A 27416-nucleotide genomic window follows, 5' to 3' on the forward strand; every position below is an offset into this window, starting at 1 on the left:
ACTTACACATCAATTGTTTCAAGCAGGGATTTACTTGAAATCTGAGTTTCTTACGCAAAACTTTAATAGGATTATAATAAGATCTAGAAGTCAGTGATGCATACTCAGTCACTTAGTCATGTCCGACTCTTTGAGACCCCACAGACAGTAGACCACCAGGCTCCTTTGTCCATGGAATTTTCCAGGCAAGAATACTGAAGTGGGTTGCCAAAAACCTCCTCTAGGGGATCTTCCTGACTCTGGGATTGAACCCGAGGCTCCTGCACTGGCAGGTGGATTCTTTACCTCTGAGTCACCTGGAGCCACTGTTATTACATATTTTCTTTTTTGGCCATATGGTTTGTGAGATTTTGGTTCCCTGACCAGGGACTGAACCCATGCATGTCCCTTGCAGGAGAAGCACAGAGTTCTAACCACTGGACCACTAGAGAATTTTCACCACCATTATTAGAATTAATTGATCACACTATTACCTGTATTTTCTGAAGACTCGTTGAAACTTCATTGATATTTTGAGGTATGTCAAAGCACTTAGCAGTTGTGATCTTCGCATTAACCAACCACTGTTGGAAATCCTTGAAGGCTCTCAGAAATCTTTGCTGTAAAATCTGTTCTTTATTCTGACAGCCCTTGGATGCTTGCAAACAAAGACTGGAACCATGATTTGCAGCATTTAACAGGAGAAAAAAGTAATAAAGTAGATCAAAATAATGTTCAAGAAAATCAACAGCCCTTAGTATACACTCACATCATTTGATAATATATTTAAAGATTAATTTATATTATTACTGAACTCACAACTTAAACAAACCTCTGACTTCTTATCTGTGTAAAAATATTGTGAATGCCCATAAGGTTTATGCTCACCAGTTATACTCTTTAATCAAGCCAGAAACTTTTCCGCTGTATGTACTCAAGTCTCCGGAAAATCGACAAAGTTCATTCAGTTGAGACTTGAGATTCTCCGTCTGAGGCTCTGCTTTTTGTAGAGCATCCAGTATCTCCTACCAGGAAATAACCAGGCAAAAGAGCAGCTGCTTAAACTGGGCAATTTCCACATCCTCATACGATACACATGTAAATCACATAATAAATTATTAGCGGAGGAAGAACCAACCCAGTAGATTCAGTAACGAGATGAGGCCTATTTTCAGGATTCCCACTGGCAGATGATAGCACTTGGTTATTTTGCATCTTTTTCTAGGAAGAGCTAAGTTCTCAAGTATCCAGCATTGCCGGATAGTCAAATGATCAAGTGGTCAAGTAACTTACAGTGGAATGAGAAAAAGAAAGACAAGAATAGCCTGCTGCTAAGTCACTGCAGTCGTGTCCGACTCTGTGCGACCCCATAGACGGCAGCCCACCAGGTTCCCCCATCCCTGGGATTCTCCAGGCAAGAGTACTGGAGTGGGGTGCCATTTCCTTCTCCAATGCATGAAAGTGAAAAGTGAAAGTGAAGTCGCTCAGTCATATCCGACTCTTAGCGACCCCATGGACTGCAGCCAACCAGGCTCCTCCATCCATAGGCAAGAGTCCTGGAGTGGGGTGCCGCTGCCTTCTCTGAAGAATAGCCTAAATTGTTCAAAAACATTCTGACTAGGCCATTGGAAGATGTGCATGGGTATATACAGTTTAAAGGTGAAAAGAAATCATTTCAAAGCAAAGCAATACTAACTTTGGATTAAAAAATACATGTAGCAATTGAATTTATGTAGTATATATACAGTTAACTTTTACATTAAGAATCTCTTATATTTCAGAGGTCTAATTTAAGTAGTAATTTATTCCTTTCATAGTTTCATTCATCTAGTCATCAAATATCTGCTAAATATCTAGTATGTATCAATCATTTTGCTGGCTTCTGGCACTCTCAAAACAACTAAAGGTATGATTTTTGTACTTGAAGAGCTCACAATTTAATAGATGAGAGAGAGACGTGATTAGTCACAATATTGTGAATCTTAAATCCAAAACAAAGTATTGGGACTTGACAAGGACACCTCTGAAACCACATGGTCTACTGAGTTACACAAGGTGCTTTGCAGCAGAGTTTTCTTATAGCATTGTTGCAAGGAACACGTGAGATCTTCCTGGCACATCAATAGCCTAATTAGTAAAGACAGCAGGCTATTTAAGTGGGACTATGTAGATAATATTATCTCCAAGTTAAAAAAAATATTAAGGAGGAGGGGCAAGAAGATGAGTAACTACTCAAATAGCTGTTGCCGTTACTATTACTGTTCTCAGAGATATTTATCAAGACATGGCCTAGATTTGTAGGAAAACCAGGCCTCTCAACAAAGTAGATCTGTGTTGCATTTCTCATCCTAGAAAATGGCACCACTGTTATCCCACTGATCTAAATCAGAAAACTTCTCACTCCACACAAGATGAATGAGGTCTGATCTATTATAGGTCTTAACTCTTAATCAGCTCTCTTTCCCTCTGCTTCTTGACTCTCAGTGCCCCTATCTACTCTCGAATGGCACAAGGTTCTCTGATTGTGAATCCCGTCCTCCAGTTGTTGCCTGTGTTTTCTCATTCCTCAGTAATTCTGGATCTTGATACTGTTCCTCCACCTCTCTCGTCTGGTCAATTTGTAATCAAGACTCAGCTCAAATCAGGGCTTCTCTAAGGATTTTCTGCTCTCTGTCCCACCTCTTAGGGGATTATCTTGAGGACACACAGCACCATGTCCGCACTCATCACCAGCCAGCATCCGCACTGGTCTTGAACTTCTTGGCTTTTCTACCTAGACCGTGATTCTCAGAGGAGGGATGAAGTTCCCTTGGTTTGAAAATTCTTTTTAGGTTAGTGGCTGGGCTACAGAGGAGTATAAGATGTTTTTATTTATGAAATTCACAAATAATTAGAAAGTTTCTCTCCAAAACTCCAAACACTAGTAACTACTATTTTACACCACATTGAACCTTTTATTTAAGGGAAAATGTTATGAGAACTAAAGAAATTTACCACATACCAAAAAAGTAAAAAGAACCAGAAAAGCTTTTGACTAAAAACTTATACTAAAAAAAAAAAAAAAAAAAATCACCTCCCCTGGTGGCTCAGAAGGTAAAGCATCTACCTGCAATGCAGGAGACTTGGGTTCTATCCCCAGGTTGGGAAGATCCCCTGGAAAAGGAAATGGCAACCCACTCCAGTATTCTTGCCTGGAAAATTCCATGGACAGAGGAGCCTTGTAGGCTACAGTCCATAGGGTCACAAAGAGTTGGACATGACTGAGCGACTTGACTACACTAAACAAATTAAAGCATTTTGGCAGTCTTTCATTTTATAACTATCAGGTTGTATAATTCTGTTTCAGTTAAGTCCTAAAATGTATATTTTCCCCCTTAGCGGTTCTATAGGTTAATAAAATTGTTAAATCTCTAAGGTTAATAACCTTAGAAATTAAAAAAAATATGAGTTTTGCAAACATAGTGAATAAGATACTTTGCAACATGATTTAACATAGTTTATAGATGATGATCCATTTTTATTTTTTAAAGATTTCTTGACTCTCATCATTTAATTGTGGAATAAACACTTGTGGAATTTTATGTCTATTACTGTGATTTTCAACAATGACAATACCCACCTCCAACAAACAGCAAAACAATGTCAAAGAACCTTGGCAAATCCATTATTTTGTAAAATGTCCTATGCATCCATCGTCATGGAAGTATTATCATTATTTTTTAAAATTAAAAGCTTTTCCTAGCTTTATTGAAATGCAATTGATAAGCAACATTGTATAAATTTAAGGTGTACAATGTGTTGATAAGGTACATTTATATATTGCAAATGATTATCACTAGATCATTAGCTCACACCTCCATCCCATCACATAATTACCATTTCCTTTTTTGTGTGTGGTGAGAAAATTTATTATGTTTTTATCTTTTATTTTTTCCTGGTTTTATTGGGATATAATTGACATACAGCACTGTTTAAGTTTAAGGTGTACAGCATAATGTTATCTGTGTTAAGATTAAAATATCATTATTAAAAATAAAAGGAAATCTGAATATTGGGAGGTGATGTAGTATTACCATCTAAAGTATGAACTTTGGAGCCAAATCTGGAAGTAGATCTAAGCAAAAGGGCTGGCAACTTTGAATTACCAGCACAAATAATAATCTATATTCTTTTCTTGAGATTCCAAGAAATGTTAACATTGTTTTAACATTAGCATAAATGTGCCAAACCTGTCCTCTTTTAAATAGAAAATTAAAAAGGCCACTCTCAGGTAAAATCCAGGGAGAAATGTTATCTTAGTTTACCATGCAGTTGTTTACCAAAAATAGAAGAGGAGAGTCTCAACTTTTGCTCTTGAATTTAAGTCAAGGTACTATATACAAGTTATGTAAAATCAGTATGGAAATTCAAGGTTGTTTTTCTTGCTCAGTGATTTTGAATTAATTAAGCAGTTTCAGTATTTTTTTTTTTTCTTAATTTTCTGAATTACATTCCTATGACCACCTAAGGCTACCTCTATGTATTGGCCACTACAGTATTTCGAAAAGTGATTGGGATATTTCTTTAAATTATGTACAACCCCAAATGTTGGTGTCTTGCATGGATCACAAGTGCAGCATTCTTTAATTATTTCTGTTATTTGTCACAAGTGTTACTTAAAGAACAAAGTATCTATTGCATGAAGACATTATGACCTTTATCTCTTCATTTAAACAAACTTCAAGGTAACTGGACTTCTAAAGCAAAAAAAAAAAAAGTTCATATTCTCTTTACATTATCATGTGCATTTTTTTATAGGTTTCACCGATTACTTTCATTAGTAGTATGAATAAAAAAATGATAGCTCAAAACTAATTCAATCTAAATATAACCAAATCATTCTTTAAAAAAAAATTCATCATATTAATGGAAGAGAAAGAAAAGGAAACACAAAAGAACTAAAGCATAATAATTCATTTTTTTATACCAGAGTGAATAATATTGACCACATGGGACAGTTACTGACTTCCTTCTCCTTGTTTTACAGAACTACTTTCTGTGCTTTATTCTAGAGCTTAAGCCTAAAGGATAGGAAACGCGAGAAAACAAACAAAAAGCCTAGAAACATTATAAATTAAATAGTATAAGAGATGATCATAAAGTTTTATTTTATTTTGTAGGTGTTATATTTGTTTCAGATACTCGACTTAAGACAGTGTTGGAAATACTGCAAGACTTTCTTACTAGCTGGAGATATTTTGAAATGAATAACATAAATAGAAACAGAGAAGTTTACTAAACTTCCTTTTAAGGACATCTATGATTCAGAGCACTCTAAAACTGCACATATCGAAAGGCTTTTCTGAGATATTATTTAACAGTAAAAGAATGAAAGAAGATTTCAAGCTTCTGCCCATTATTCACTCTTCCTTTTATGCTTTCCTTCCTCACATTCTGAAAGGGTGGCTATTAGTTAAAAAAAAAAAAAAAGTTCACAAGGCAACTGGCGAGCATGACTAGGAGTTCTGTTAACGGATTAATTCAAACACAGCTGTCAAATCCACACACAGGAGAGCTAATCAGGGTGAAAACTATTAGTTGTGCTTTAGGAGATTACCAAACATTTCTTTCAAAGCTATGAATTCAATCATTTAATTGTTGGAAATAATTCCCTGGCAGGAAAACAGCTCTGACTCTCTGTCTATTTATGCCTCTACCCACAGGCCACTGTTTTCAGACTGAATAGCTGAAAACAACATTACAAACTCTTACATCATAAGAATGAAAGTAAAATATTCCCACTATCAGTAAACGGTTCGTACGGTAAAATAAAAGAAAACCTCTTTCTCCCTTATGTCTATATTTTTACAGTACTTTGACTTATGAAAAAAGGAAATGGAGCAGCTTTACAAATATAATTAGAGTAATACTTATTTTTCCAAGTATGAATGTTGCATGTTTGTAGTTAGCAAGGAATTTTTTGTTGTTGTTGTTTAGCAATAAAGAAAGGCAAACAAACATTTTAGCATAATCCCCCAGCAGACACAGGAAGCCAACTTACCCTGCCCTTCTGCCAGCATTCCACCAGCTCCTTATCTGTGTTCTTGCCTTCCAGGAGGGCTAACTGCTGAGTCCAGCTTGTCAGGAGGGCACTAAACTGTTCAAGGGCCTGCTCCAGCTGAGCCACTTGGCCTGAGAACTCCTGCTCCGAAAGGGCCATTTGGCTAACCAGGTTCTCCAAGCTGGTCTGCGTTTGGAAAACGCTGTCTTCCCACTGCTTCCAGTCCGCACGCAGGGCCTGCATCTCCGTGTGCAAGAGCTCACAGCCACTGGCAGTCGTGTTCTGTTTCACGGCAGGGGCCAGAGACTCCACTCTGCTTAGGCGGCTTGCACCAATCTCTCTGGAATCCATCAGCTCCTGTAATGGAACATCACCATGGCAACCGAGGAGGCTCTGAGTCACTTGGCCTGCAAGTTTCCAAATGTGTACAGAGGGGGACCCTGTCCTGCTAGGAAGTTTTAGCAAGTATGCCACAAGGAACCGGATTCAATTCATCCGCCCCCTCCTAAGTTATTATAGTAGAGAATTAGCATTGTGAGCTTCAAGGTCTGTGGCGAAGTAAATTGAGGAATCCACAACATTCTGAAACAGACTAAAGGGGAATCCTGAAATCCGGCGTTGTTGGAATATGTGAAACTATTTTGATAGTCATTTGAATGTTTACCTGTGGTGTATTGCTCCTATAAAGGTGTGAATCTTATCTTTTCCTAAGTTGACATCAAGACAAGTGAACAAGGATTGTGGCAGAACTGTCCTCTGCTCTTGTCTCTACCCCATTTCCATCTTCTTCCCCGAGGTGGTGGCTTAAACGACACTTCTGTTCCACTAGGAATCAAGCTAACCCATCACAACAAAAGAATAAGCCCTCCTCAATTTCAAATACTTCAGTATGTTAATATTTTCATATGACATATTTTAAGTATGAAATAGTTCAGTGTGCAGGCTTCCCTGATAGCTCAGTTGGTAAAGAGTCAGCCTGCAATCCAGAAGACGTTGGTTAGATCCCTGGGTTGGGAAGATCCCCTGGAGAAGCAAACAGCTACCCACTCCAGTTTTCTGGCCTGGAGATTTCCATGAACAGTATAGTCCATGGGGTCCCAAAGAAATGGACACAGCTGAGTGACTTTCACTTTTACTTTCAATTTCAGCATGTTAACTACATATTTTTTATAGTAACTAAAATAAATCATTCACAGACATACTTAGGCTGAAAGCTCAAAACAACCTTTATACAGCATTCATTTATTACTATTCTTCTTACTTTTGAGAACCTCACTAGAAATTCAACAATTTAACTGCAACTTTTAGGCTTAAAGCACACAAATACCCTAAAAGATAACAAGATAAACTTATGTATTGCTAATTAGGTAAAATAGTGGTATTTCTTGCTAAGAATAGATTTCTCTACAGAATCTATTCTGATGTTTATATATTTATGTATCCATTATTTTTGTTAATTTTAATACAAATTTATGACTTAGCTCCTGGACTGCTAAAATACTTTAGGCACATGATCTAATTTATTCCTCAAAATGACTCTTTGAGGCAGGTACTATTGTTACTCTGATTTTTACCGATGAAGAGAGAGGTTGAGGCTTGAGGACATCAAGTAACTTGCCCTAAGAAAAGCAGTAGGGATAAGATGTAGCATTAGGGTCCGATTCTAGAGCCTGAACTCGTGAGCTAGGGTTACATTTGCTGTATGATTTCACAAGCATCAGTTTGTGCATCCTCATTCCTTCCCACACTTCAAGTTCCTTGAAGGTTGTACAACCTTCATTGAATAAATGGATAGGGGTGAGTGAATGGAGGAACAAATCAAAATGTTACTGAAGAATATAGCAAAGCGTTTTATGGAATCACACAGGTAATAAGAATTTTAGAAGTGGCTTTCTGTGGTTATCTCATTTAAAACCTGTGCAGTCGTAGTAAGATTTAAATAAGATAATGCTTTCTGACCATTTAAGAGTAAACTTTCAAAATGTAGTTATTGTCACTATCATCAAAGAGTATTTTTATGTTCTAATTTCCAGGTATCAGAACACAATCCCAGTCTTCTATTCCTGACCCCATTTATACTATGTATTCCAATGTTTCCTCATGTACAACTGAACAATTGAAAATATTACCGTTTCCTGGTTCTCAGATTAAAATCTATTACTTCTACAGAGAGGAAATTAATGCAATTTAATATTCAAGTAAATAGAAATATACTTGTTCCAGCTCCCTCAGATATGTGAACTTTTTTTTTCAAAGTAGACCTTATAAGCAGGAACCTATTTTAATGCTCTTAAAATGACTGTTTTCTACTATGTTGTCATACTGTTGGCTAAGAAAGCAGAATAAAACAAGTGAATTATTCAAATACTTTTAACCAAGTTACTGTATAAACTTTTCTTCCACTGTGCTAAAAAATAGTATCTCATTTTGTCAGCCCCATCTGGTGCATATTTCGTAGGCCTCGATGCTACAATAATAAGCACATTTGCACGCAGAAGCATCCATGGACAGTGGTCCATTTTCCTCACAAGTGTACCATGTTTTGAATTTCCTTTTTCCTCCTACTTATATTTTTGATTCATGAGGTACAAGGTAATAAATGCCAACAAGTAGAAAACAGGACGAAAATATTTTAAATAAACTTATCCACAGAATCTTCATCACAGGAATGTGATACCCAAGAACCAATGCAGTTATACCATCCGTCTGTTTTCTGACCTTAATTTTAGATAATTTTTTCTGGGTGGCTGGTGAATCTCCTGACATATCTGACCACCGATGAAGTTCTTCCTTTGCTGAATGGAGCCAATCCGTGAATTCTTGGACTGCGTCTAAATACACGAGATGGTCTTTCACAATCTCTTCTACTTTCCTCATTTTCTCCTGGTAGAGAAAGAAGAGTACTTTAACAGTAATCGTTATTCAGAACCTGAAATCAGACAAGGCAGCAGGTGTCTTAAGGATCTTAAAAGATTTTTTTTCTTATTTTTGAATTTTCTCTATGTCTAATATCTCAAAATGAAAAAAAAATCGAATCTTAATTAGACTGAAAGACTGTGAAGAAGCGATCATTTTCCTTTAAGTTTTCCTTGGTCTAGCTTAGAATAAAAACCTATGCTTAATGAACGTTGACTAACATCCCTCACTAATAATCCACTTAATTATTACTATTATTATCACTGTTCTTATTGTTCAAGAAATTATTTGTGTTGCCTTTGGGTACAGTATTCTGCTCAGCACTTAAAATAAATTTGCTCATTTAATCCTCATAACAGCTATGTGATATAGATAATATTATTTAACTATATTATGAGAAAGGACCTTTAGAGGTTACAGAGGTTAAGTAACATGCCCAAAGTCATACATCCGAAAAAGCGTCAAAGCCAGAATTCAAATTTGTAGGTCTTTGTAACTGAAGTCATAGCTCTTAATCATTACCAAAATAAAAATTAAGATAAACTAACACATATGTTAAAAACTGTAGTACTAATAATACAAAGATTTCCCCAAAGGAAGCAAGAGAGGGAAAAAATCTTCTTCCTTATTTTCTTTAACATTCTCATATACATGCAAAAGAAAAGTCATGGAGGAAAGTAATGATTCAGAGATAGAACTGAGAGAAAATCTTCATATTACACGAAGGAGCCAATTTCTTGGAGAATAGAAAAATGAATGTTTTACTAAAATGAGAAATAGAATACTTGGTACATGACTGAAATCTGGGAGGTGAATAGACTTGCACCTAACATAACAAATATAAGTGGCAGCAAAAGCAAAAGAACTCTAAACTGACAACTGAGCCTCAGACAGTCTTACAAAGAAAAGAAATGGGTTTATTAATGTTCTGAGTGGAGCAGGATGAAAAACAAAGAATAAAAAATCATCCCAAAATTGCATAGAGAGAAAAATTCATGGGCATCCATTGGTGAGAAATGACCCTTTATGTAAGATATCTGTTCACTACAGATATAGTTTCATGTTTTATTTCTATTTTTAAAATTTTTAATTGGAGAATAATTGCTTTACAATGTTATGTTGGTTTCTGCTGTACAACAAAGCGAATAAGCCGTATATATATGTGCATATATATATACATATACATAATGTGTAGATATATACGTAATGTATATATAATATATATATTATATATATATATCCCCTCCCTCTTCAGCCTCCCTCAACCTCCACACCAATTCCCCTAAATTTTAACCTACAGTGTATTCTTTACCTGAACCTTGATGTGTTTCCTTTGCTATAAAGCACTAACCTTGGAAACGGTCAGTATGTCATTAAACTGTGTTTTCAGCTCCTCTTGAGCCGTATCCGTGAAAGCCTCATCCTCAGTCTTCTGGTAGAGCTCCCTGGCCTTTGTCGTGAGTCGCTGCAGGGCTCCGGCGTGGTCTTCTGCCTCTGATACGATGGACTGAAAGTGATCCAGGAGGGAAAACTTCTCTTTCAGACCAGGCTGTAGTTGCAAGGGATGTTCTACTTTTTGATCCACTGATTCCATCCACTGCTCCAACTGGTTTTTCCACTCTAGATAGTCATTCCACTGGCTAATCACAGATTCTAAAGTGCTAGAATCAATGTCACATATTACAAAAGTAAGTTATCGTCACATCTCTACTAAAAACCAACCATGAGGACACTGCACCTATGTAAGCTCTTTTACTGAATGGTATGGTAAGTGATGAAAACACTGTTTTTAAGTGAAGGGAAAACATTACTCTTCTGACCTACAACACAGCTTCTTCCAAATAAAAATAAATTTATGCCAAAAATTGAAGATGTCTTAGTCGCATATGCATCTGGAGATTTGTCTTCCAAATGCTAATTGCCCTAAATGAATAGACACATATGCATGTTACACTGTCAAAATATCAGCCCGGGAGCACCAGTTAAATTTTATTTAATATACATTAATTCTGTATTTTCTTGGATTTGGTTTATCCTATTAAAGATGATGGAATACAAAATGTAAAGTATTCTTTTGGGTAAATGACATAATTAGATTGATTTTTTCACTTGCAGATATAATGTATAATGTTTAGTGCTTCTGTGTTGAATGTGTGAAGGGATGAAGGCTCAATGTGCTAATAATATTAGAAATATAGTCACGTAAGTCAACAGTCAAGTCAAAACCTCTCCCGATAGTCAACTAAAAGGCTTTCTAAACTGGCATTTTAAAAATACCTCCAACATTTAGCTTTACAAACTATTCTAACTCATCTTCAGTGACCCCTCCCACTGTCCCTTGCATATAATTCTATGATCCTGAAGTTATTATATCTGTGGTGAATGTACTTCTAAATTGTTTCTTTTGCTCAAATTTTCCCCTTTGCACCAATATATACCTCATCATATATGCCTTAAAGCCCTGTTCTTTCTGCAAATAATTTTCTGGAAAGTCCAAATCCATCTCACTTCTCCAGACGCCATCCAGGCCCTACTCTCTTCCACAGTCCACAGCATCTTAGGAACACAATCTGAGTCAGAGGCTTGGTTTTATTTATTTATTTTTTTGAATGTACCCTACCCTAGCTTTTGAGCACTGAGAGAGCAAAAACTACTTTGTTTCATTATTTTAGCACAATAATTTGAGCACTGCTACTGCTCAAAATGCAGTTTCCAAAGTTAATTCCTTGCTGAAAGAGAAGAATCAAGGATTTAAATCCGCTTCCTGTATTTAACATCTTATTCTAACATCCGGAAAATATTCACACATATTGCTATTCACTTTTATGAAGTTGGCCTGTTACCAAGCATTGGGGAGTTTAGTTCATGCCCCAGCAGTCTGATCTATAGAATAATAGAACTATGGAATCTGATTTTTTTTTTTTCCTTTGCTGACCATTATGAGTTGTGATGAAGATTCAAAATCCTGCTGACTCTTTGGAGTTACCACCTACCCTCCATCTTCAAAGGGAGCAAAACAAAGCACAACTCCACAAAGTTTAGCTGTCACCGTGGTTCACTGTTTACACTGCAGTGAGTAACTGGAGTGTTATTTTGTTTTGCGATGAGCTCTAATCTTCTGTTCATCTATTTATGAAGATCATTTTGAGCACACACTTCTTCAGTGATTGAACAGTACATATAACCTTTAGAATGTGACTTCTGGAATGTGTGTTAGTATAATACTGACTGAAAGTCATTTGTCCAACCAGCCAGTCCAATTATTTGTAGATCCTCTGAGAAGAGGGAGGAAGATGAAAGTCTTTCAATCATAAATGTAACACAACAACACCGCCTTGTGTAACAATTAGAATCTTCTCTATTTTCTCATCAGCGTCTAATGCAATGGGGTCATGTGGTCTGGTTGTTGCTCATGTGAAGGTGTTCACACATAGCAGGACGTTGGTTCCCCTGGCCTTACTCTAAATGTCAGGATAGCCTATCACTGACTGGGGTGATCACATACTCTCCCAACATCTCTGCAACCCCACTGTCAGGGATATTACTTCAGTTGAGAAAAACATTTGTATGTAAGCTCAAAAGTTGCCAATGACTTAACTTTCCTTAAAAAGCAAAAAGTTATTAAAGTTGTTACAGTTATTAAAGACATATTCTTTCTCTGATGAATTTAGAGGAGGTATCTGATTAAGTCCATGTGTGCCAGATTCCATGGGAGATGTTATGGGAGATGTAAATATTACACACACACACACACACACACACACACACACACGCACACACACACACACACACAAAGCAAGCAAGCAAACAAAACCAGCCACTGCAGTTACAGAAAATTCAATCAGGCAGAGATAGGCATCCACACAACTATCTAAAATAACATGCTTGGTGACTCTCTTAGGGATACCTTCAGCACTGCTCCATCATTTCACTAAGTCACTGGGTTTGACTCAGGCAAAGACACACTAAAAATAGGCTCTGTACCTCTGGGCATGGACGGAGGAGCCCATGATGTTAGCCCACACGTCTTTAAGGGTCTGCAGCTGAGTCTGGATCACCTTCTGACCCTCCTTGTTGCTACTTCTCAAGGCCTGTTCCCCTTTGCCAATGGCCATGTTCAACTTAACTTCCCCTTCACCTTTCATCAGGAGAATTTCCTGTGAAGGAAGAATGAATAATCATCAGCAGGATTACTAAAACCTTCTGATGTGTTGTTTCCCATGAGAATCAAGCTAAGGCGTACCTTACCTTAAAATTAAACAACAACGACAATATCAAACTCTGGACCCTATGGCCCTATAACACCTTACTTAAATATTAGAAGTCCAGGAGTCTGGAAGTCAGAGACAAACTCTGATTTAAGTTCCTGGAAAACTTTGGACCCCAGCCTAGAAGGAACTTTACTGACTTTTGCATCAGAGTAAAGAGAAGTCATTTTGAAAATAAAGGCACCCTTGTCCAAAACTTGACAGATCCCTATTTCCATTGCCTGGGTAATATCTGCCTTTCAAAGGAAACTTCACTGACTGCAGGCTGGTCTGTGGCCTCCTCCGTACTTCATTCACGGCCCCTCCATACAGGCTGCACTGAAAGTAACAATTTACAGGTTGATCTCTTCCACTAACTGGGAACTTCTAGAAAGCAAGAACTAATTTTTGTCTCCATATTCCAATCAACTTGCATGGTGCTTGGAGTAAAGTAGCTATTCACAATGTTTGCTAAAAATGTTTACTAATTTTTTTTAAAATTATTTTAAAGCTATTAGAACAAAAATATTTCTTGACCGAAGAGAAAAACAAACCCTCCAAATCCTTTTTTTGCCCATTTTCTTCATTTTGCCCACATAATCCCGAGGAGGCTCACTGTTGAACGATGAGGACCTAACTCAAACACCTGCGTGTATGCATGTGTGTGTGTTAATCACTCAGTCATGTCCGACTCTTTGTGACCCTACAGACTGTAGCCCACCAGGCTCCTCTATCCATAGGATTTCCCAGACAAAACTACTGGAGTGGGTAGCCATTCCCTTCTCCAGGGGATCTTCCCCACCCAGGGGTTAGACCCAGGTCTCTTCTTTACCATCTGAGCCACCAGGGACACCCCAGACACCTGTGAGTCTAATCCAGCAGTCTTCGGAAGGCCTCAGGCTGGCGCCCCACGTACCTGCACTTGTAACAGCCGTCTCTCCAAGGCGTCTTTGCTCCCCACGGTGCTCTCTGCACTGGCCAGTCTGTCTTGCATGTCCTTCACCCAGGACCACATGCTCTGCAGCGCCTCCTCCAAGGCCTCGTGCTCCTGCAGGGCCACCTGGCAGCTCCGGAGCTTCTCCTTGGTCATCCGGAGCAAGTTCTGATAGCTCGTGAGGAGCTGGGAACACAGGCGGCTTTCTTTCCCAGCACCGTGGCCTTCTTCACTGAGAAGCTGCCCTCTCTGGGACAGCTTGTCCAGAGACTCTCTAAAGAAAACAGCGGGGGAAAAAATGAATTCTGACAGTCAGGAGCACAGGGGAGTAACACATGATTGCTGACATTGGAGCAGCCACCAGACCAGAGCTCACAGCTGACATGCCTTTCAGTAATGGTGCTGGGTGCCCTCAGAGGGCTGGCTACCTGGCTCTCTGTGGTTTATCTGAATGCTGTCACTTCCCATCTAGGGATCTCATTCAGTCTGCGCTATGCCTGGATCCCAGCCCTCTGTATTGTCAGGGATTCACTTCAGGAAATGGCTCAGGCCTGTCTCTCCGGGCTGATCCCTGACTTTTCTTCATTCCTAGTTAATGCTCTAATCATAAACAGCTCCCTGAAATTCCCCAAGCACTCCACCCTGCTGTATACACACATAGACTCCTCCTTCATAACCACTCTTCAACTTCTATTCTAAGAGGCCCTTCAAATCCCTTATGCAGGGCTTACATCCCCAGGAAGCATGATGCTAACTCCCCTTCCGGTGCCCTCTTTCCGTCTTTCTCTCACCTCATACACCCTGTCTGTCTCCATCCACAAGGCTTTCACCTTCTAGAGGCCACGGCGATTACATTCATCTCATATCCCCAGCATCCAGCACAATGTTTGGCAGAGATAAAGTGCCAAAGAAAGCTTCTTTCAAAAGGCCATCTTATGAATACTGTGGGTTTCTTTGTTGTATCTTGGGAACTCTGCTCATCTCAGTTTGAGGTTATGTTAATTAAGTCAAGGGAAAACTTAATTTTCTATGGCTGGGTTGGCTTTATACTGTTTTACAGATTTCTGAATCAGCATATCTCTCAGGAAATGCCTGGGATATCAGAAGGGAGACTGTAGATGCTATCACACAAGCTGTTGTGAATGTCAGAAAAAGGACAGGAAGCCCATTTCCTACCTTGTCTTTTTCTTTTTCTTGAGCAGCTATTATCTAAACAGAATCCTATGTGCTTCAGTGAGATATATAAGACTTAGACAACATTGCATATACTTTAAAATGCATCTCTTATACTTGTAATACTGGGAAAGATTGAAGGTGGGAGAAGAAGGGGACAACAGAGGATGAGATGGTTGAATGGCATCACTGACTCAATTGACACTAGTTTGAGTAAGTTCCGGGAGTTGGTGATGGACAGGGAAGCCTGGCATGCTACAGTCCATGGGTTGCAAAGAGTCAGACACGACTAAGTGACTGAACTGAACTGATACTTGTAATATGCATGAGACATGAAGGTAAGATATGAAGATGGTTTAAACAATGACTTTAGTTAAATAATAATTCAAGAGGACAGATATCACATGTTACCACATAGGCAATAAAAATCAGTGATTCTTAAGTCTGAGGTTCTTTTTAAAAATACAGGACATTCCCCCAAGATATGCAAAGTACTTGCAGAATATTATGATGAAAAAAAATCCAAAGGACTGGGAAGAGCAAGTGGCCAGCAAGTGAAAGAAGTCAGGTGACTCAGTTGGAGAAGCTGGGATACCAGCGGAGCACATTAGGATTGTCTAGAGAAGCTGCCAGGTAGAAAGAAGATGGGAGCAAATATGTCTAAATTCCCAGCATCTGGTCCTGGAATATCAGAGTAACAGCTCAAGAATAATATCAAAAGTTTAAAAGGAGGAGAGAAATAGGTCTGGCCATGTTATATTGTACCTAGACAAGAGTCAAGATTTAAAAAGTAACTAAAAAGCTACGTAATTTTAAGAAAGTTTTATGGTTAGACTAATGCTACTATTCTATTAATTTAGCAAATATTTCCTATTGTTGGCACTATACTAGGGATCATAAAGACCTGATGGTCCATGACCTTGAGAAATTCACCATTGGGTTGGGGTGAGTTTCAATTTATAATTGAATCACTATTGGGTTCAATCTATAAAAAACTGAAATTGAGCAGGACTCTGTGGCGCCTTCCCTTCTGTGTCCCTTGTCTCTTGTTTGTAGAAAAGCTGTAGTCTCCCAGGTCTCCCCGAGTTACAAAATAGCAGGCTCAAGCAGTTAACAGTTAGGACAACACAGTCACAGAATCTTTAGCTTCTCCCTGAAGGATATAAATAACAAGTCTGATTCACACCCTTGAGTTGTTTTGCAGCCACTAAAATGGCCACCAGAGGGAAAAAGCTAACTGCCCGATAGCTCAGCTGTTAAAGAATCTGCCTGAAACGCAGGAGACCCCAGTTCACTTCCTGGGCTGGGAAGTTGCCCTGGCAAAGGAATAGGCTACCCACTCCAGTATTCCTGGGCCTCCCTGGTGGCTAAGATGGAAAGAATCCTCCTGCAGTGCAGGAAACCGGGGTTTGATCTCTGCATTGGGAAGATTCCCTGGAGAAGGAGATGGCAACCCACCCAGTATTCTTGCCTAGAGAATCCCAATGGACAGAGGAGCCTGGTGGGCTACAGTCCACGGGGTCACAGAGTTGTACACTACCAAGCGACTAAGCACAGCACATGATGGCCGGGCTGTAGTCGTGACATGGACGCTCTGTCTTGAGCAGTACTGAGTATGTGGCTTGCACAATTTCAGGAACTGACTTCAAGGTACTGGTAACAAATTGACCTTAGAACTGAAGATTGATTAACTGTGCTTAAAACAATCAAGATGATGCTGACCAGACCACTAAATGACCAGTTTCAAGATGATTCTCAAAGCTAACTGCTCTGTTCCGCTGGTGGTCTCTGCCTGCCCACCCTTCAAGTTTTCCTTTAAAATCTGCTCTCTGATCAGCAGTGGGGATTGGTTCTTTGGGACATGAGTCCACCTTCTTGCCAGAATTTCCAGCTGCCTCAATAAAGCCATCTTTCCTTTTATTCAACACTTGTCTCTCACTCTTAGATTCTTGAGTATGAGCAGCTTAGCCTGAATTCAGTAACAAAATCAACAACTTGTTTCACAGAGGTAGGACCAAAACAACGGTGAGACAGAGTTTTGGGCCAAGCTTCCCTCCCTTAGTGACAAGTGTTCTATCTTCCAGTGCAACAATTTCAATGAAGCAACTGAAAATGCCAGGGGTGTCGTGTGAATTGAGGGAGCAAAGCCATGAAAGTGAAGTCCGAAGCACGGGCCAGAGAACTGCCTGAGAAGGAGCCGGGAACATCTGCTCAGTTGACAAGCAATGGGAAGCCAAATACTGCAGTGAAGAAAGTGAATTTCTAGGGCAGTCAGACTTCATGACAATACCTTTTGCTTTACTAACAACATTATCAGCATATGGTGGATTGGAAATAATCCTGGAGGCTGAAGTGTGTGAAAAATATATGGAAATATATTGTTATTTTGTAAATGAAGGATATTTTTATAATCTCCTTATATCCTTATAATAACCTCTGGGAGGAAAATATATTTATTATTATTTTCCGTGTTTAAAAGATAATATCAAGATATACAGGAAATGAGTGGACTGTCCAATTTGTTGAACAAAAGGAGATATAACTGCAATGGAGGTCAGCTCTTTATCTCCAACCCAATACTCTCTCCAGATCACTCCACTGCCATGGAAACACTATACAATCATTTGTGTGCTAGATATAGAAACATAACCACCCCAACTAACCATCTCACCAGCCAACAAGCAACCCGAATAACCAACCAACCAACCAGACAAGCAAGCATTTGCTAGTAAGAAAAGCTTCTATTCCACTTCTGCATCCTACCTTGCAGCCAATAGTTCGCCCAGAAACATTTCAATTTTATGGACTTCGTTTTTCTTCTCAGGGATGTGTTGCTTACTCTCTCCTAAGTTTTCTGTACTTAATCTTTCTTCCATTTCATGGATCCATAAGTTCAGTTTTCTGTGCTGATCTTCAAAGCTAAAGAAAAGAACAAAACACGTTAGAGAAATTTTTATATTTCACTATAATAAATGAATTATAATATTGAGGTCAACAATGTCTGTGGCAATTAAGAGCTCATCGATTTTCAAGTAGAGTAGAAAATTTGACAATAATCCCATTCAAATAATCACTTATTTCAGTAGTAAAATGACAAATTCTGGACACTTTTCTTGAGATCCAAGCAGAAAAAGAAGCATTCTATCTTGATAATTATAGCTGGTAATTAAGATTACATTTCCATGCCTGTGTACACTTAACTTTGCATCTTACTACAAAGACCCTGAATTGGGGCCAGTGGAAAAATGGGGCAGTGGAAGCCCTTAGAAAGGGAAGGAAAGTCATCTCTGGGTCTTTGTATCTTATGGGGATTTGAATATGGCACAAGACTCTAGGGTTCTCAAGTTTTAAAAAACAATGTAATTCTCTAAGAAACCTTGACAAAAGTCAGGCAAATACCTCCAACCAAAAAAGGCATTTTGATTATACTGACATCTTTCCTTTCTTAGCAACAGAATGTTTTTTCTAATTTTTTATCCAGCCCTGTTGATATAGCTTCCTGATTGGAATCTTGACTCAGAGAAATATAATAAGTGTTTTCTGCCATAATTCCAACCTCACTGAAGTAGACACAGTGAAGAAAGGACCTGGATATTGAAAAATTCAGGTGTCAAAATTCTAATATCTAGAGTTATTGCCAAACAGACAAAAAGTACATACGTTTACGTCATTCAAAATTATTAGTGAATATAATTCTTTTCTTTTTCTGTATAGAAAATAAAGCCAAATGATACCATCAGAATTTGATCATTCAGTTATTGTCCTAGTATGAACATGTACTTAAAGTCAAAACATTATAATTTAAACTCACAATTTAAAATATTTTTTGTTTATTCCCAATGGCTCTTTACTTTAAATCACTGAAGAAATAGTCCGCGCATGATGAAATCTATACCTGTTGAAAAAACTTACCTCCCAAGTTCCAAAGCACAGTCTTGTAGAGCCTGTTTGTCTTTAAGGCACTGTTTCAGAAATGCTTGAAACTCTTCATTAGCTTTTGTAACTTGTTCCTGAATGCTACTGACAATTTGTTTAGATAAATGAGCATACAAAGTTTGTCCTTCTCGGGTCACCACATCAAGCTTGCTCTGTCCATCACTGACCGAGTCCAAAATGTTCTGTTTCACGAAACAAAGGTAACACAAAGCATTTGCTATATTCAAAGATCCTACTGCATAGGAGGATTAATTACAACTCTGACCTGAGAAAGTAAAGCAAGAGAAGAAAAACAGCCCAAAGGAAGAAGGCTTTTAATAAGCTTCAATGAGAATGATGTATACAATTGGATACGGTCAAGACTGAGAATGGAGGATGGTGCCAGCCAGTCACTGGAACCACTGAGGACCAACTGCAAGCAACATCGAGCTGGAAAGAAGGATGCTCTCATCAAGGTTTGTTCTCAGTCCCTCTCCATTCTCATCATCTCAATCTGGTCCAGCCTCCATTTCTTCAAATGCTTAATGTGACATGTTTCAATTGGTTAATTGTCTCCACCCTGCCTCCTTGTCTGACCCACACTGCACACAAAATCCTGTGTTCAGATTCCTTCTTTTCTTGGTATGCACCTCTTCCTTGGAAGATCATATACATGGGCATGGCTTCAACTGAGCAAAAGAAGTCCAGAACCGCTATGCTGGTCTTGCCTCCACCCTGAGCTTCACAGAGGCATTTGTGACTGTCACTCAGACTTTGCTTCATGGAGATCCTCTGCATTTCAAGCTTTAAAGAGCCCAGCTCCACATCTGAATTCACCATGCCTCCAGCAAAACCAGCTTCCTGTATTATAATGATCTTCCTCCCCGGCTGCTAATGAGTTATCTGCATAATTGCCATCACATCACCCATTAAGCCACAAAATGCTTATATTCCTCATTAATGTTTTCCCCCATTAATTTGTAAAAAATATTTTGATAATACTTAACACAGTGCTTTGCTCAGATTAACCATTTGAAAAACTTGGCCAAAACTTAACTTGAACTTAGGCTCCTGACAATCATTCTTAATGTTGCTGCACAGTGGCCCTCCCTTATCGAAATTTATACAGTTTTCATTGTCTGTCACACCTTTAAAACCTACAATATATATTGCTTTTATTTGAATATATCCTAGCTCCAAATTCAGATGCTAGGTTATTAAAAAAACACAAGCCATGTCTTCTGTTTAAAACCTCTTCATGACAATTATGTAAAGTAGATACAATTATTTATGCTTTTACTGCCATAAAAACTAAAATTAGGTTTAGTTCTGAATGACTGCTGAAGAATGAGTAATAGACTAAAAAACAGAGGAATGGGATCTAGAAATTATGAAATTTTAACTTTTAAAAAATGTATATATTTCAATATTTATATATTTTCAAGGGGTAATTGCTTTACAATATTGGTTTGATTTCTGCCTTACATCAACATGAATGAAATTCTAACATTTTTATCAACTTACTTTTCATACTTCCTATCTCTTTCTGACCCAAGAAATCTAATTCTGTTAGGGAAGAAGAAAAGTTAGAAGAAAATAAGGTTTGGGGAAATAGATGATTTAGGTCTGACCTGAAGTTACTTGAAGGCAACTTAGGAAAAAGTAGTAATGGCAGCCCACTCCAGTACTCTTGCCTGGAAAATCCCATGGACGGAGGAGCCTGGTAGGCTGCAGTCCATGGAGTCGCTAAGAGTCGGGCACAACTTTGCAACTTCACTTTCACTTTTCACTTTCATGCATTGGGAGAAGGAAATGGCAACCCACTCCAATGTTCTTGCCTGGAGAATCCCAGGGACGGGGGAGCCTGGTGGGCTGCCATCTATGGGGTTACGCAGAGTCAGACACGACTGAAGCGACTTAGCAGCAGCAGCAGCAGCGCCAGCTTGCATACCTGAAGATCATGGAGCTTTGCCTCCAGAACCTTGCTGTCCCCAGTTCTATCTGATGATTCCTTTGCTGCTGCCTTTATTCCAGAAAACCATTCTTGGAATTCCTGCATAGACTCTATGGAAGGTAACAAAAATAAGGAACACATAGAAAACATTGAAAGAGCTTCCAGGACGACCACAATGAATTAATTCTGGTGATCAGCCCATTACATCCTGCCTTACAATATGTTCCAGAAAGAAAACTGTACTAATAATAGCATAGAATATAATACAGTAAGACCTACAACCATGATTTCTCATGGTAGAACTGAGAAATTATCTCAGATGTAAGACTGAAACGGAATTTGTATTCCTGACATATTTGATTTCCCACTGTGTTTTTTTTTTTCCTCTTGGTGAAGAAAGATAATTGCTTGACTATGTAAGAGTGAGCAATGCTCTTGAGGTGTTAAAGCCATTTCTATGGCAAAGGGAGGAACCGTCTCCCCTGCCCACCATGCTGACTTAAAGCGTCACACATTGACACCAAGGCAGAGGCACAGGAGTGCTGGAGGCCGAGTCAGGACATAAATGACCAACAGTTCCCTGAATTACATGCCTGCTGTTTTATAGGCTCTCCTAATATCCAAGCTTATTGTGTCATTTCCTCATAGCAGTGGGAGTCATTTTCCACACAAAGGAGCTCTATGTGGAAAATCCGCATGAAGTTCAGATTCATCAAGATGGCGGATTCCTACTTTCTTAGGGAGAAAGAAGAAGAATCCTGCCAACAGTGAGAGCCCAACCACAATAATTTTATTGCTCAAGTCTCAACGCAGACACAAATTTAAAACGCTACTCTTGTGGAAAGTTTTCTGGCCGCTTCTAGGCAGCGTTTGGTTTGGACTATGTCTTGTAAACAAACTACTCATGCTAAGGCCTGTCGGAACTCACCATTGAAGTGTTTTTCCAGAGAATCCTGAAGGCTGGCCTGTGTCTTGGAGCAGGACTGGCTCACAGCCTCGTGTCTCTTTATCAGCCCTGTCATCGCACTGCCCAGGCTCCCCAGCTCCACTGAGTGGTACTTGCGGCATAAGCTATTGAGATTTTCCTGGGTCGTACTGATGTTGCTTTGCTGACTCTGAAGTTCTTTTTGTATGTCCTAAGAATAAAAGTATGCCATGAAGGATATTCATTACATTCAAGAGAAATATCTCATCTACCACACTCTGGAATGTTTTTTGGAAAGTGATGTTGTTGAAATCCACTCAATAATGTATACAATTTTGTCTACCCCTGTAAACAGTTGTTGAGAGATAGGTAGGATTTGGGTTATAGTCTAGGATTTAAAACAAACTTAAAAGATCTTCTGTGGATTCCAGCCCAGAATCTTGGGTTTAGTTAATTGATTAGAAACTATTAATAGAGTCAGCCTCCTGCATTCACATTTTCCCCTGGGTTACTTGGCCTTTGTTTTAGGATTGCAGGCCACACCAAAAGCACCAGTAGCAAAATTTAGAAGTATATGTCCTTAGTCTCAAGAACAGTAAGAAAATATGCTAAAAGAGCACAAACTACATATATCGTTTTCTCAACCATTTTAAAAACGTAGATCCTTCTCAGTACGAAAGCAGTCATGCTGACCAATAAAAATAATTAAGTGATGAAAAACTATTAGGCATTCAAGTTTGAAAATTTGTAGAAATTCAAACAGTTCTTCTATAGGCTCCCACCTTTTTACTGAAAAATATGTATTATATATTAACAAGTATTTTTGAGCAGGCCCTATAGCAATGCATGCTTTCCATTTTTAGAACATTCTTGTTTAGTTTCTTACCACCTGCATTCAGTTCTCCATCTGTTACTTCACTGTCTCCTATATCATGAATTAGTTGGTTTGGTGCTAATATGCGTAACAGAACAGAGGTTACATTTTTATTACAGTCACTGAAAAGCAGGAGAATTAATATTACTATTGAAAGGTAAAGGCTTAGTAATAGTTTATGACTTACCTTCACCTTTTTCAACGCTTCACAAGTCTCAGTTTGGGCACAGTTCATCAGTGATTCTTCTAATTTTGTCAGCCAGGTTGCCGTGTCATTAATAAACTTCTCCACTTGTGCACTCTGAGTAGTGAACTCTTTCAAGGTTCCTTTTGCTTCTTCAGTAATTTCTTTGGCATGCTCCAGTTTCTGCCTTAAGTCAGCTTCTATAAACTAAAACATAGAGTGAGATTTCATTAAAATCTGTAAAGACCAGAGCCCTTGTTCAGCAGGGATTCTGTTCATGCGCAGCTTAACAGTAAAAATCACAGAAGCCTCACCAAGGATGCTAATTCAACTTTTTTAAGAGGAAAATCAGTGGTTTCAAGTTGCCAAATATCTTGAGTAATGGGGAAATGGAAAGAGTGAGGATTATAGTTAATACTGGGTTTTTAAAGTGGAAGTTTTGACTGAGATTCCAGGAAATCCACAAGATCTCATTTCAAAACAGAACTAGACCTACACAGAGTTACCAAGTTGGTGACTGAAAACCTGCTCTTCATTCTCCCAGGGAAATACATATTTTTCACCCTGAGGTAGCTACTACCTTGAACAAACACCACTTTGGGATTCTATCATGAAACAATGTCATTTTTGTCTCCCGTTTAAAATATTCACTGAAGTTAATTCTTCTCTCCTCCCCAGATGACTGATTTTGGGAAGCCCTGGACTTTCCCACACATAACAAGAAAAGGATTTATAATCCTGGTCAACTGCAAAGCAGTTTCAACTCCACACTGAGAACATCCAGGCTGATTTAATAATCAAAACTTTGAAGGTAAACTTAGAGATTCTTTTTCTTATCCTCTGCTCAGACCTGCTGCAAACATGAAGCCTCCAGCGGAAAAAGGGCCAAGTGCCTTTTTTCATCTTTCTTCCCTACTCCCCCACTTTCAACAGCCTTTGACACCTGCAGGCTTGGACAGGCAGGACAGTGGTGAGCACCGCTGGGAGCTGGCCTCTCTGCTTTCTGGGTGAGTTCACATTCACTCCTGTCACAGGCCTCGTGTGCGTGTGGGGGTGGGGGGGCACTTTCTGAGGCTCCCCTCACTGCTGCCCCTCCTACTGAAGTTCCCCAGAGACAGGCAACACATTCCTCTCAAGTTCTTTACTTCCTCCTTGTGCAGCCTTACGGCATCTCTAAATCCCTGCTGGAGGCCTGTTCATCACCCAGAAAGCCTCTTAAGCCTGCAGAAAGCCTCTGCAGGACCCTGAGATGCCCACACCGAAGCTGTTCTCTTACCTTTCCTTTCATCATTCACTTCCGGGCCAGAGGTCACACACTGGCATTTCACCCCAGATGACTCTGAGATGTAGGCCACTCAAAACAATCATGTATCCTTGGCAAACACATCAGCAGTCAGCCAGCCTGTCTCCCACCCTTAAGGTTTTTTGTGGGGGATTAGATACTAGTCTCCTGTGTCTGCCAACCGCACAGGGCACGTGTCATGCTCTCCAGACAGTATCACTGAAATCCTTTCTATTTTGAGGTAAGGTGCGGGGACCTCCACATTTCCTCCATGGGCATGGGTAGGAGTGTGTGTGTGTGCGTGTGTGTGTGAAAGAGAGTGAAAGAGAGAAACAGGGCACAACAGTAGCTCTCTCAAAAAACCCTGCCTCCATCTTCACTCTGCCAAAATCCAACTGTTGTCCATTTATGCCCTTGATAAGCACAAGCTCTCCTATTTAATTTTGCTGATTATCAGCACCCTTTTTGCCTATTCTTGCTTCAGGTGAAGCATCTAACCTTCTGGTACAAGTATATCATCCACCGATATAACTAACTGATAGATAAACAGTCTTGGGCCAGAGCAAAAGTACAGGTGATCAAACAAGATTGATCAGTTAGTAAGAAACAGTAGATAAAGGAGAAAGGCGATATAAGAAAGAGAAAATGTAGAGAAAATGAAAGCAGCAACAAATAGCTTAAAGTAATGAGTTAGAACCCCTGGCCCTGAGAACTGGTGCTGGCTGTGCCCAAGCTCCCTCACTGAAGCACCCCCGGTTCCTGGTCAAACTCTGTCTGCCTGGCCTGCCTCCAATACCTGTGGATTTATGCCATCTAAAGAGCCTTGCGGAATGAAGGGAGACATTGTGATGGTAATCCCTCCAAATGCAACTATTCAGTAAGAAGGATTAGAAAAATATGGATTAGGATATCAATATTCATAAATATGTCTGTCTAGACTTAAAATTGTCCTTGAGGAAAGCTGAATGCTATGACTTCCAAAATTTAGTAAGGAAAAAAAGAACTAATCTTATTATAATATTTGGGTTGGAACTAGCACCAGGAATTCTAAAGATGCTGTATTTTGACTCTCATGTCTGATAAGGTCTATGTGTCTGCTTGGAATTATGACAATGATAACAATAAGAATATACACAAACATATACATATACATGCACTTATAAATAAATACATAGAATGTGTATATATACACACACACTTTTTTGAGAATTTATATTAATAGTATAGAGAGTTATTACAAACTTGATGGAGCACTTACCTGAAGGTCTGGAGGTGTTTCTGGATTTTTAGTTAATTCTTTAAGATCATTCACTTTGGAACGAAGTTCTTCTAATCTCAATGTTTTCTTTTTAACTTCAGACTGCCAGGTAAAAGACAAAGGGGAAAAACATAACTTATCAACTAATTACATGTCGTAAACAACTAAAGACATGTTTTACTTGGCATTTCATAATTTCAACCATTAACTCTGTCAAAAAGACCCAACTTTAATCCAGGGTAAAAAAACAAAAAACAAAAAACCAAATTCTGCTCCATTTTCTGAGGATTCTCATTATTTGTGAATGTGGAAAAATATCATCATTAACTTTCACTGGGAATGTGAGGGAGTATGCAGAACTTTCTTCCCACCCTCTTTTATTGGGGAAAATAAAAACTTCTGGAAAAAATTAAACACTAACCGAAAGTCTTGAGTCAGTGGGAATTTTCAGCAGACTAACTGTCGTTTACTTATTAGCATTAATATCACTGGCTACTATGGCAGCATTTAAGCCTTAGGGAAGCATTTCAAAACAAATACACATCAGGAGTGCCTCTTTATTACTGTAGAGTATATGAAATATAGTATGTATTACAGTATGTATTACATATATATAATGTAATATAATATGTATAATATATGTAATACAGTCTACAGTAATTGAAGAAGTACTTCGATTAGAAATTTCAAGGGTGTTTAAAACAGAATTCAGGTTAATTAGGAATTGACATCTAACATTCTGCCTTTTGCCTTCTTTTTTTTCCTCCCATCAACACGAACACAAGAAAGAAAAAGAATAACCAGAGAATCATTATGGAACAAATTAGATGCTTGGAAACCTCATTATTTATCTGGACCCACGAAAGTGAAAGTATTATCCGCTCAGTCGTGTCCGACTCTTTGTGATCCCATGGACTGTAGCCTGTCAGACACCACTCTCCACGGAATTCTCCAGGCAATGGACCCATGAAGGAACATTTAGTAAAGTGTCCCTTTCAACTGAAATGTGGTATTGCGGTGCTTTGTAGATACTAACAAACCTCCTGATGTCTTCAATCTAGGAAGCAGTTTCCTCTCCCAGGAAGAAATTTCCTGTTAGGCCCACTGGCCTTCCCCAGGAGCAGCCTGGGCAATTAAGCGGTCACACATACACAGCTCCCCTTCATTTCCTGCATTGCAGCAACGAAACTGTTAGGCACCGAGCTGAATCCAGTTCACTAATCTTATTAACTGGTGCACCACAGAGAGCAACATAAAAAACTGATCTCTGTGAGTGATCAGATCTGACTTTGTGAATGTGGCTGACACCCACTGGCTCCTTGTATCCCAGAGGTGAGCAGCAGGAGCGTCCTCCAGACTCGTTGAACAACTGGCCCAGACTTATAGCATGGACCACCATTTTGAGCTACAACATGATGCCATAGCACGAGGAGCTGGAAGTACCATGTGGTTGCACATATTCTGCAGTATTTTCATCGTATAGTGAATGTCAGTTACTTCAGAACTGAGATAATTGCTGAAAAGTAATGAGGAAGTGATAAGTCTTTAGAATTTATTGCTTTCATTTTTAATACAGTGTCTTTACTAATATCAGTTCAATTTAGTCACTCAATTGTGTCTAACTCTTTGTGACTCCATGGACTGCAGCATGCCAGGCTTCCCTGTCCATCACCAACCACCGGAGCCTACTTAAACTCACGTCCATCGTGTCGGTGATGCCATCCAAGCATCTCAT

At 39.0% G+C, this 27416-nt stretch overlaps 1 protein-coding gene across 13 annotated transcripts in view; it reads right to left on the reverse strand.

Annotated features, from left to right (window-relative positions):
- Nucleotides 1-27416, reverse strand: part of SYNE1 (spectrin repeat containing nuclear envelope protein 1) — a 492337-nt gene that overhangs the window by 250488 nt on the left and 214433 nt on the right. For all 13 annotated transcript variants that reach the window (XM_018053370.1, XM_018053378.1, XM_018053374.1 and 10 more), the window contains 13 exons: nt 25682-25783; nt 23145-23348; nt 22087-22294; nt 21156-21268; nt 19202-19407; nt 18053-18208; nt 14099-14390; nt 12920-13092; nt 10287-10596; nt 8738-8902; nt 6020-6376; nt 868-1004; nt 474-651 (listed from right to left, as the gene is read on the reverse strand). In XM_018053370.1, the coding sequence (XP_017908859.1) occupies nt 474-651; nt 868-1004; nt 6020-6376; nt 8738-8902; nt 10287-10596; nt 12920-13092; nt 14099-14390; nt 18053-18208; nt 19202-19407; nt 21156-21268; nt 22087-22294; nt 23145-23348; nt 25682-25783 (2601 nt within the window). The remainder of the gene's footprint in view (nt 1-473; nt 652-867; nt 1005-6019; nt 6377-8737; nt 8903-10286; nt 10597-12919; nt 13093-14098; nt 14391-18052; nt 18209-19201; nt 19408-21155; nt 21269-22086; nt 22295-23144; nt 23349-25681; nt 25784-27416) is intronic.

Source organism: Capra hircus, chromosome 9 (genome assembly GCF_001704415.2).
Source record: "Capra hircus breed San Clemente chromosome 9, ASM170441v1, whole genome shotgun sequence".
NCBI classification, from domain to species: Eukaryota; Metazoa; Chordata; class Mammalia; order Artiodactyla; family Bovidae; genus Capra; species Capra hircus.